General features: G+C 33.9%; 1 protein-coding gene across 4 annotated transcripts in view; it reads left to right on the top strand.

Moving 5' to 3' along the window:
- The window catches only part of LRP1B (LDL receptor related protein 1B), a 1,592,931-nt gene that overhangs the window by 996,170 nt on the left and 584,386 nt on the right, over positions 1-12,375 (top strand). For all 4 annotated transcript variants that reach the window (XM_064484732.1, XM_031451350.2, XM_064484731.1 and 1 more), the window contains one exon: positions 10,780-10,980. In XM_064484732.1, coding sequence (XP_064340802.1) covers positions 10,780-10,980 — 201 coding nt within the window. The remainder of the gene's footprint in view (positions 1-10,779; positions 10,981-12,375) is intronic.

Below are 12,375 nucleotides of genomic sequence, written 5' to 3'. Positions count from 1 at the left end.
TGCATGAGGAGTTTTTGGGTCATTATCATCATCACTACCTAAGTATTCGTTACGTAGAATGTCATGTACAAGACTTGTATTGAAATGGACAGTCTATTCTCGCATGGACCAAAGGTGAGTGATGTTTAATATAAAATTAATAATGTGTCAGTTTTCTTACTATTTTATAACTTTGCTTTCAAAGAATTACATTACTGTACAGTATGCCTCTTTCTCCCATAACTGGAGAAAACATGTGTCAGCCTGTCATCACTGGTAAGTAACAATGCTTGTAATGTTATAATCTGACTGTAGCACTGACTGTAACACCGTATGCCATAAAAATGTGTAACAATCCAGCCATTAGTGTATACACTAGGCTACTGTAGCAGTCATACTGCTGCTTCTTCACTATCAATGCATGGATCATTATACCTGTAAGTAAACAGGAACCTTAGTCATATTATCTTTTTATTTTTGATGTCTAGTGTTAGTAATACATATAACATCCACAGTATTTTGTATCGTATAAGACAATATTGATACAGGCCCTGACAGATGACTCATCTTGTGAACAGACAGCGTATACGTATGGTATTAATAAAACCCAGTACTGTAAATGTATTTTCTCTTCCGTATGATTTTCCTTAATAACATTTTCTTTTGTCTAGCCTACTTGATTGTGATAATCCATACGTCATATGAAATATGTGTTAAGGCTTCCAGGCAACAGTAGGCTACTGGTTGTTAAGTTTGGGGGGAGTCAAAAGTTATATGTGGATTTTCAACTGTGCCCCTAACCCCTGATTTGTTTAAGGATCTGCTGTATATATTATGGGAAATCAGAGGAGGAATTTTCAAGTCCCTCTCTCATGAAAAAGAAACTCAGAAATGCCATTGTTCAGAATGGAAACCTTTGATAGTACACATTGATGGCAAGGTCAGGAAGGAAATAGGCCCTCCAGCTGTTAGTAGACATGTAATTTTGACCCAGCCTTTCCACTTCTAGAAATTCATGTAAAAAAAGTGTTTAAGAATACATACACAAAGAATTTTGATGCAACATTTTGTTTTAAAAGCAAAGGATTAGAAATCATGCATTGCCCATCAATAACAAAACTACTTAATAGTTACAGAGCATTCACACAGATGAACTATTCTAATGTCATTAAGAAGGTTTAAGAAAAAAAATTATGTGTTGTTGGATTCAGGTTGCTAATATTTTGGTAAGCATTTTTACATCTGTGTTCATCAACGATATTGGCCTGTAGTTTTCTCTTTTTGGTGGTGTCTTTTTCTGGCTTTGGTATCAGGGCGATGGTGGCTTCATAAAATAAGTTTGGGAGTATTCCCTTCTCTTCAGTCTTTTGGAAAAGTTTGGGAAGGATTGGTGTGAGCTCTTCTTGGTACGTTTGATTCAATTCCCCAGTGAAGCCATCTGGTCCTGGGCTTTTGTTTGCAAGGAGGTTTTTTTTTATTGCTGATTGTATTTCACTCCTAGTGATTGGTCTGTTCAAATGATCTATTTCTTCTTGATTCATATGAAGATGAAATTTTAAGTTCACACTTTGTACCCTCTCTCCACTAATGCAAGCACATAGAGGTGATAATAAAATACAACAGGAGCAAAGGAGAGTGATACTGCTCTATTAATAAACAATCTAGGTCTCTGATGAATTGAAATAAAACAGAATAACAAATGGTGACCTGGGTCGAAGCTGAATGCCTGATTGGGTTTGATATGGAGGCCAGGAGAGAGGAACGGGCGTTCAGACCTTAGGTTTAATGGGAAATAAAGCTGACTCACGTGAAGTTGAGGTTTGGAGCCAAGCTCTCTGCTAGAAACCAAAAACTGGAATAGGATCCCTTTGCTTCTGAAAGGAGAATAAAACAAACAGAAAATGTTGCTGCTAGTTGCTGCCTCAGATGGTTGTTTAAATGAAGTTGTGTGCCTAGAGATGTAGGCATGAAGGAGGCTGTGTGTGTAGGGGTAGCAGTGGGTAGATGGGAAATTTTGCTGTGAATTTAAAACTGCCCTAAAAATAAAATCCATGGAGGAAAAAAGCGTTCATATAAATTTTATTGTTTAGTATAGCCTATCATTCAGTTACAAATATTTAAATATATATATTATGATTTCTTTGTTAATCCATTATTTTGAAGTGTGATTTTAGTTTTCAAATGCATGGCTTTCTAATCTTTTTGATACTGGTTTATAATTACATACTTGTGTATGGCGAATGCTTTCTGTAGACCATCAACTATTTGAAAATTTTAAGACTTCTTTGGAACCTAATATGTGGTCAAGTTTGAAAATATTTTTTGTGAGTTTGGTGTTCATATAAGGGTCCCTATATGTTCACTGGCTTAAGGTTAATAAATACATTATTCAAATTTAAAAAATGATTTAAATGAATATCTTTGTATCTATCACTAATCAAATGCTCTAAATATATTTGTATGAAATATCTTAAGAGGTGGAATTGTGGGTGAAAGTGTATTTGCCTCTTAAACAATGATACATTTTGCCAAAGGACCTATCATAGAGATTCACAGATACTCACTGACATCAGAGTATTGGCTTCATCTGTTCTCACCAACACAGGATATTATCAGGTTTGTTAATAACCGTCAATCTGATATCAAAAAAAAATGGAACCTCAATATAGTTTTGGCTTTCTCCAATGGATAAGATTGATAGTCTTTTCACATGTGTTCATTCTTCCTTCCCTCCAGTCCCTGGCAACCACTGATCTTCTTACTGGGTGCATAGTTTTGCCTTTTGCAGTGTTGTACAACTGAAATAGGACAGTATAGCCTTTTCAAATGAGCTGCTTTCACTTAGTTACATACACTTGCATTTCTTCGATGTCTTTTCATGGCTTGTTAGCTCATTTCTTTTTAGCTTTGAATAATACTCTGTTGTCTGGTTGTACCACACTTTAGTCATTTCAACCTACTGAAAGACACCTTGGTTGCTTCCAAGTCTGGGCATTTATGAATGAAGCTACTGTAAACATCTGTGTATAGTTTTTTTGTGTGTAGGCATAAGTTTTCAACTCATTTGGGTAAATAGCAAGGAGTGTGATTGCTGGATCGTATGTTTAGTTTTGGAAGAAACTGCCATGCTGTCTTCAAAATGGCTGCACAATTTTGCATTCCCACCAGAAATGAATGAGAAACTTCTGTTGCTCCACATCCTCACCAGTATTTGGGCATATCAGTGTTTGGGAATTTTGTCATTCTAATAGGTTTATGCTAGTATCTACGTGTTGTTTTAATTTGCATTTTCCTAATAACGTATGATGTGGAACGTCTTTTTATATGCTGTTTGCTACTAAATTATTTTTAATGGTTAAATGTTTCAAACAGCCTAAATAGGCCAAAGTAGAGCTGTAAGTAGAAACATGATGGCATATCCACATGGTAGACTGCCGTGCAAAAATTTTAATGAATGGAAATCACTATAATACACTGATATGGACGTTTCCCTTTAATGAAGTATTGAGTAAAAAGTGAACAAACATAATTAGTGGGCGTAGTGTGAAAATTGTTTAAATAAAAAAGAAAATAAAGTATATTCTGTAATAAAAATATTTCTAGAAGGATTCACAAGAAACTGTTGTCAGTATTTGTCTTTGAGTAGGGAGAAGGGTGGCGAGGGAGGAAGAGTGAGAAGGCATCATACTTGCACAGTCTCCTCTGACGATTGACTGTCTTTCCAGGAGTAGTGATAGACTGGTGGTGACCCATAACCTTTCACTCTAGATTACATTGGAAAAAGCAACATACATTTTCAAATTGGGTCCCAGGGTAGGGTTAAGAGTTAAGGATGAAGTGGTCTTTAGCAAAGAATGTAACAAAACTAACTGGCACACACGGGGATTTAACTCTGACAGTGATTTTGTAAACACCATCCTTGGTTCTGCTCCTCTGATGTAATGATAATCCATCGTGGGCTTGTGTGAATGGCCAAGTGTTATTCTTTTCTATGTTTAGGTTGGTTGTTTTTCTTTCCTTTCCCCCATTGTGGTATCACTAAATAAAAAGTGAAATGATAAATTTAATCATTGTTAAAAATCTGAGTAACTAGAATGAGAAATATCCTACAGTGGAATAATGATTTTTTAAAAATTATATGTTGGATTGTATAGGAAGAATTTCTAAATACAGCACTTTTTTTCCTTCATGTAACCAACCCTATGGAATACTTTTATCTATTTCTGATGAAATAACATGGGGAGCTCTCCATTGTCTGTGTGCTCTAAAGCTTATAAAATTCTTTGCATAGTGCTTCTGATAAGCCTGTGTATTTCTCTTTGGGTTCCTCCTGGTGGCGTTTTTAAACATTTTGCTATTATGCTTGCTCTTTTCTCCCTTCAATTCTGTGTCTTAATAGGAAATACCTTCCATTTGGCCCAGAAGGGCTCTTCTCTAGCTGTTGATCCATGACTTCCTACATCCTGTGGAACCTTAGTCACTTTCCTTGCTTATGTCTTCAATTTCTTCCTCCTCACTACTTTGCTTTCTCTTTGTAAATATCTCCAGCACAGTAACTGCAAAGATATTTGATTTTATTAGTTTTTCCTGTCTCCCTCCTTCCCTTCATTAGATCATCCTGCATAGTGTACCTAGATGTCTTTTCTCTCATTTATTCCTTCACCTTTTGCTGTCTAACATCCTATCGCTACCTTTGATGGAAATTGCTGTTTCAGTGGCCACCAGGAATGATTTCTCAGCCCATCCTCTTCTTGGTCCTGCTCTGCCATTCAGTAACTACGTGAGTTAAGGTAAATTACCAAACCTTTCTAAGGTTCCATTTTTTGATCTTTAAGAGAGAGATGATAATAATAATCAATAGAAACTACAGAAAGTTCCTAGAATACAGCATGTGCTTAATGACCAATATCTTTGACTATTAATGGTGCCCAGTAACTTCTTTCTCTGCTGTGCTTTACTTTCTCTCCAACACGTGTCCTCTTCTTGAAAATTTTTCTAATAAAATCTCATATTGTCGTCTCTCCACTCACCATGTATATTTCCTTTTTTATCCCACTTTCCCTTGCCCTTTTCCCCTTTGCGTATCCCTTATATTTAATTTAAAAAACATTTATTTAATACATAATATATTTCAGACTCAAATTTGTCTCTTAATTTCTTTATTTTGCTCCTTCTCATCTTTCTGCAAGATGTCCATTGGAACCTCTTCTGTTCCCAAAGTTTCAACCATCACCTCCAAGTAAATGCCTCCCAAATTTCTGTCACTGACATTTACCTCATACTTCAAAGCCATTTTTTTCCAATGCTATGGGTCAGCATCCTGCTTTCTCTCCAAAGCCTCACATTCTTCCTCACTTCTCTGTTTTGGTTAGAAACATGTTCGATCTCCTAAACATTTGAATTTAAAGCAGAAACTACCTTTTGACATTTTTACCTTGTAATAATTTTCCAGGTCCTACTGATACCACCTCTGAAATTTGTCTAACATCACCCCTTCTGTTCTTTCTACTCACATTATAGCTTAAGGTTAAGTCTGTATTATCCCTCACTCACACCTTTGTGTGGTCGACAGTTTTTTTTCCCTGACAGTTACTATCTTCAATCCATTCTACACACATCTTTAGCTTCTTCTTACTTTGTAAGCTGGGATCTGAGTACATACTTACTTTCTCAGAATCTTTAAATGGTTCTCCATTGTCTATAAGATGAGGAGACATTCCTTGCATTAGCAGTCAACATTTCATGAGCTGTAGCCCCAAACTACTTATTATTGCTTCTAGAGAAAGTCCCACCCTTTTTTTTGCCTATGCATTTACATAGGAGTTACATCTTACCTGTGAATTGGATTTAAGAAATAAAGTTAAAACTGCATGTGTTCAAAATTACCATTGAAAATCATCCATACAGTGCAGGATACATGGTTCTGCATATATATTTCTGATGAAAATTTATACATATAACTATGTCATTAAGAAAATAATATTTAGGATGAAATAAGGAATATATATACAGAATATAATTTCACAGTGGATTCACTCAGAAATGGGAGACAGGCCAGATTAAGGAAGAGTTGATTTACTTTCCCCATGTCTGCCCTGACATATTCTCCCTGAGTAGTAGGAGTAATTACCATTCTAATAAATTTTTCTCTTTGCCCCTCCTTTTCCTTTGACATATTTTTCCTTTTGCAGAGGGTATATATTTAAATGACAGCTGTTTATATGATATGCGTTTTTTTTGTGTGTGTGTCGACATCTAATATTCACTGCCACCCTTCAAAACCCCTTTCCAAATAACATCTTAGTAAAGCTTTTTCTCAGCCTTTCACTCATACGTGTTTTCTAGCTCCTTGAAGTTTCATAACACTCTGTGATGGTTATATGGCTTTTATCTGATCCTTTTTTATAGAACGTTTGTCGCTACTAGACTTACTGCTCCACAAGGTCAGGGATTTGTCTTTCCTGCTTTACTGCGCTCTTTAGTCGCTCGGCAGGCACAAAACACTCAATAAGTATTTGTTGAATCGAACTGAAGCCAAACATTGTTAGAGAAATAAACATGTATATGGTATTAAAGGCTAGTAGTGTAAAAATTAAAAGAAAAGTTGCATTTCTAAAACCAATATTCAAAAAGACATATTATTGAGTAAATCCACTTGGATTCTTGTAAAGATTCACTTATCTTCATACCCATGTTCTTGATACTAACTGCCAGTCATATCCCAGAACAGAAATTGTCCTGTCATAGTGTGTTGTCTTTAATTAAGATAAAAGCAAATTAAGCAGTTTATAAAATATTAAATCTAGTTTTTTAAAAATAGCCAAAGCAGTTGAACAGAGAGAAGAGAAACTCCAGAAGCGAACATACAAATTTGAGGAAAGCAGCACATTTTCTAGGAATTCCTAGAAACTCATAATTTCTCTATGGCTGTTAACTTTGTGCTCACTTTTAACCTAAACTGTGTATTTCAAGTTTATACAAGTCAAAATAGTGCTTTTAAAGTCCTGAGTGTGTATATGAGACAGTGTGTGTTTAAGTGATTGCACTAGCTTTCATGATACCAACATGCTGATTTTTGCTCTGCTTGTTGCCATTTTTACTTGGCCATTCTTACTCTCTTTGCTCGAAAGACAAAAGTACAACTCCTACAAGAGTCTTGCGCATGCATGTTAAGAATCAAGTTGAAAACATCTTTATAAATACATAAGAAAGTATTTGTGGAACTAAACTTGATAGTAAACACCTAAGATTATTTTTTAGCATGTGATGTCTCTTTAAGAATTAGAAAAGACAAAGAGGTTTACTTGGTTATTTGAACTTATTTGTGCATGACTATTAAAAATTATTTTTAAAGATTGTGGTTTTTTTAGATATTGAATATTTATAATTTCTGTAATATGTTTTGATATTATTAATCTTTATTTTGTTTTAATAATACTAATTTGACCTGAGTCTCAGCTTTCTTACATACAAAGGAGGGAGCGTAAACAGGGAAAGTTGTGATACTTTTTTTTTTTTAAAGTTTTATGTCCAGTAATTTGGCTATGTCAGGATTTATCTTGATATAAATCAAGTAAAAATTAATATTCTTCAAGCATATTTGCTAAGGTCATTTGCTTTTGAATTTTACCTAATTAATGGTCATGAATTAGAAATTTAAACTTACCATTCCTGATGTACCCTCTTATCTACATATTTGTAAGAATTAAAACCAAGCGAATAAGAAAGAAGCAATTAAGCTTCAAACAGCCCCTGCAAAATCAGTGGGAGGAGAGAGCTACTGAAACTTGTCAATTTTATCTAAGCTACGTATTCATATTTATTCTTATCTCTGGTAACAGAATCTATGTTAAGGTTATTAGCCAGTTGCATAAGATTTTTCTTTACCTTTTCCAGGCAACATTTATATCAAGAATGGCAAATGGGCTTTAGTGCTATTCTGACTCTGAAAGATTGATAGTGATTTATGGATGGGTTTGTTGAAACAATTCTAAGGTCATTCTGGAGTCAATGGTTATGAATTTCATGATGGATTGTGATGTCTAGGGGGGAAAAAGGGAAGCTGCATTTTGATTTACCAAACTGAAAATGGAAATTACTCTATTATTCTTGAACTCTCCCCCTTCATTCTATTATACTTGCAAATGATCCCATACAATGTAATACTTTAGTACAGAATGTCATATTGTAGACTACAGTTGTATGTTATACATTGATCTTGTCTTGCTAACTAGATTGTAAACTCCTTGGTCTTAAACAGGAAACAGGTCTTAAAACTTTCTTATATTACCTGGAGTCTCTAGGAAAATCTAAGGCACGAAGTAACCTCTGTGTCTGTGGAAACTACCAGACTTTGTGGTATATGTGTATGTGTTTCATCTTTATCATTTTAAAAATGAGCTAGTTCTTTCTTGGAAATATGATAGAAGGAAAATAAAATAACACAAAAGGATTCAGTGAAAAATGCATCTCTCTCCTAGTCCAGGTTCCAAGTACCTCAGATCTTCCTCACCGGGGGCAATCACTGTTAACTATTTCCTGTGTAGCCCTCCAGAAAGAATTCATGTAGAGACAAGCCTACACATGTATTTATATTGATATATTTTTAAAATATAGTCACAGATATTGGTAAACAGATAAATCTCTTTTAACATACAGGAAATTCTCAGTTGTGGGCCTTTTTTAAATTAATATGTTTTAGAGATTGTTTTATCTTAACTTATGCAGAATTATCTCATTCTTCTTCACTCAAGTATATATTGCAATGTATGAATGCATTGTAATTGATGTTACCCGTCTTGCAATGCTGACTGCAGTTGTTACGAGACCTTGCCTGATACATACAAAGCAACGACTCGTATCCTTGCATATGCATCTTCCTGCATTTGGGCAACTATACCAATGAAAAAAGTTCTAAAATTAGAATTACACTGGTGAAGAGTTGATACCTTTTTCATGTACTAGATATCATAACACTGCCCTACAGAGAGATTATCACAATCTGTGGCCTTTGGACACTGGAGCTGTTTTTTTACATGCTTATCAAATCTGTCTTTGTGTTATTCAACTTTTTAATCTTAATCAATCATAGAGAAAAAATGGTATCAAATTGCTTTTTTGTTTCCTTTTTTAACTGAAAGATGTTTTGAACAGCTTGTATCTGTAAGCCATTTTTGATTCATTGTGAACCTCGCACTTACATTGATATTGATCTTTATAATAATGGTTTCTAAGAGCCTTTTGTATTTGAAAGAAATATACCCTTTTTGTCAAATATAATGAAATTTGTTCTGGTTTATTGGCTTTCTGTTGACCTTATATATATGGATTTTATTGTTTATTGTGGAATCAAAAATATTTAAGTGTATCAGTTTCTCCTTTACGTTTTCTGATTTGGTATAATTACCATTTCAGAGTTTTCTTTTAATAGCTATTTTATTCTAGAATGTTTGTGCATTTATCATTGTTGTAATTTTAAAATGTTTACATCTTTGATCTATCTAGAATTTATTTTGGTGTCAGTATCAAGAAAAGAGTAAGCTTTATTTATTTTTTTCCTCCAGATGACTCACCAGTAATCCTAACATTAATTTTGTAATTATTCACTACTATTTTAAATTACCAACTGTTGTATATTAAAACTATGCATAAATGACTTTATTTTGATGTCTCTATGCTAATTATTAATATGCTTATTGGTATCCTGTTATGGAAAATTTTAGCTACTGTTACTTTAAAATACTTCTAAATATTTGGTGTATATATAGTTCCTACTCATCAGTCTTTCTCTATTTGTTTTTAAGAAGACTGCTAATGATATTTGCAGATTTATTTTCTTAAGTTTAGGGTAAATTTGTAGCATTACAATAATATTGTTACTATTTTATTGGTATGGTATTAATTTGGGGAAAACAATATTTTTATATTAATAAATCTTCCTTTCCAAAACCAAACTATATGTTTATTCAAGGCTTCTTTTGGGGTTTCTTTGTAAACTTTTAAAAATTTTTTATATCAGTTACATACAGTTTTTTTTGTAGTTTAAACCAAAATACTGTGTTTATTGTAGATTTTATTTGACCTTTTCTTCCACTGTATTATCTTTGTATATATGAAATCTATTGATTTTTGTGTAATTTTTGAAACTAGCTACATATTTTTAATTTTTAGTTTCTTATAGTCCTTATTTAGCTTTTATTGATTTATAATTATGATTGCATTAACTGCATGTAGCAATATTCTTTTCTAATTTTATACCTTATTTCTTTCTACTGTCTTATTGCATTACATAATATTTCTAGACAATGTAAAATAATAGCCTTATTAGTTTTATTTATGATGTTGAGGCAAAATAATGTTTCTCCATTTATAATCACATTCATTAATAGAGTATTTGTCAATTTACTTAAATTTGGGGCTTCAAAAGATACTGATAGCCTTTACCTAAATGTAGGGTTCTGAGAGCATCTTACACTACTATACAAATATATCTTTATAAAGTTTTCTTTTAGAAGTATTGTAATTAAACTCACAATTAGTGACAGATTTTTTTTTTTTAATAAGGTAAGGCAATCACTTGAAACTAAAGAAGATATCAAGGCTTTAACACTAACACACTTTAACAACCAGGGCAAGAACTATTCAAATGCTGTCACGAAAATAAACTGTCAAAATATCAGCAAATGGATTTCTTGCTAATGGCAAGCAATTCTGCCTCTAACTGAATGCGATAATGACCACTCATTACTTTAGTGACTTAATTAAAAAAAATCGAATGCATGTTGTTTCTATTTTCTTAAGGGAGATGTATCAACAAAGCCTGGGTATGTGATGGAGATATCGACTGCGAGGATCAGTCAGACGAAGATGACTGTGACAGTTTCGTGTGTGGACCACCCAAGTACCCTTGTGCCAATGACACTTCGGTCTGCCTGCAGCCAGAAAGACTCTGCAATGGGAGAAGGGATTGTCCGGATGGGTCTGATGAAGGCGATCTCTGTGGTATTGCACGTTTCACCGCATTGCTTCTCTCTGGAGACTAGACCCTTTTAGTCTACTTGCTGATACTTCTTATAGTAGCATTTGTTCCTTCCATTCATTCCCTTTAAATACAACTTTTAGGACTGAGCCCTACTTACATTTTTCAGGCCCTATACATCTATAAAACAATTAAATACGATCATAAATTTCTAAAAATGAGGCAGAAGAGGCTAGCCTATACCCAACTAACTTAACAGTTGTACAGCTGTGTTTATCGTTGAGATCTCTGATTGGTCAATGCTGTTCCTACAATTGAACTGATTATTGTTGGTCAAGTGGGAGATCCCTGTTATTGCTAACCATGGGATAAAGTTTACCAGTTGGATTTTGTTAGGCTTTTTGATCATTACAATAGAAGACTTTTTTAAAAGAGGAAAGAGACTGGATAATGAAACCAACAGAGTATTACTCAATCTTATATAAGTTTCTCCGAAGTTTTTAGCCTTCATCCAGTAGGTTTCTTTAGTGTGCTTCATCTAGTTAAAATGATGATTTCAGTCTGATAGCTTTTGAGCTTTGAAATCACTTTGACTAGCCATCTCCCTGTGCCAACCAGCACAAACAAAGCAATTACATTTCCTTCTCTGTGGGGAGATCAGAGATTTAGCAAGGAGATCTTAAAAATTTATTTTCAAGATAATACTGAAGGTGACATCAACAGAGTAATGAGGAAAAGTTTACAGAATGATAAGAACAAAAATGAGATGACTTGAGGCTGTGAGAAAATGACTTTTGGAAATGATAAACCTGCCTGATTGGAAACGGGGAAAACAACTACATTTAAGCCTAAAGTTATCACATTTTGATCTGAATTGAGCATTAATGGCATTACTGAGTGAATAAAAAGACTGTTACTCTTTTTAAAATTTATATAATAATAATCCTTTCTTTGAAGAGTCTGTCAGTCTGTAAAACAACCCTGAAACAGTAAATGCAACAGTCATCATTCAATGATGCTAACATTTCAAAAAAAAAGCAAACAAAAACCCTAAAATTAAACCCCCAAAATTACAGATAAAAGATGACTGTGTTCAGTTCTTTTTCTCTCAGCTTGTTCTCCCTGATGGAGTAGTTTGCTGGAGAGAAACATCTCTTATATCACAGTGTCTGAGAGCTGCTCATGAAGTCTGTAAGAGCAATTCTAAAAGAAGGAAACTATTGACAGTCTTAAAATTGGAAGTGTATAATTATAGGAAAAAATGAGATTTTGCCAAGTTTAAATTCTATGCTTTAATTACTTCAATTAAGTCACGTAGGCAGGGGGCTTAATTTCTGGAATTGTCAGTTTCCTCACAGCAAAAATGGGGATAATGATACCTATCAGGAAATCATGTAATAATACCTGAGGCCCTACAG

This window comes from Camelus dromedarius, chromosome 4 (assembly GCF_036321535.1).
Source record: "Camelus dromedarius isolate mCamDro1 chromosome 4, mCamDro1.pat, whole genome shotgun sequence".
Lineage (NCBI taxonomy): Eukaryota > Metazoa > Chordata > Mammalia > Artiodactyla > Camelidae > Camelus > Camelus dromedarius.
Note: the sequence above shows the minus strand (reverse complement) of the source record. Positions and strands in the feature narration are given on the sequence as shown.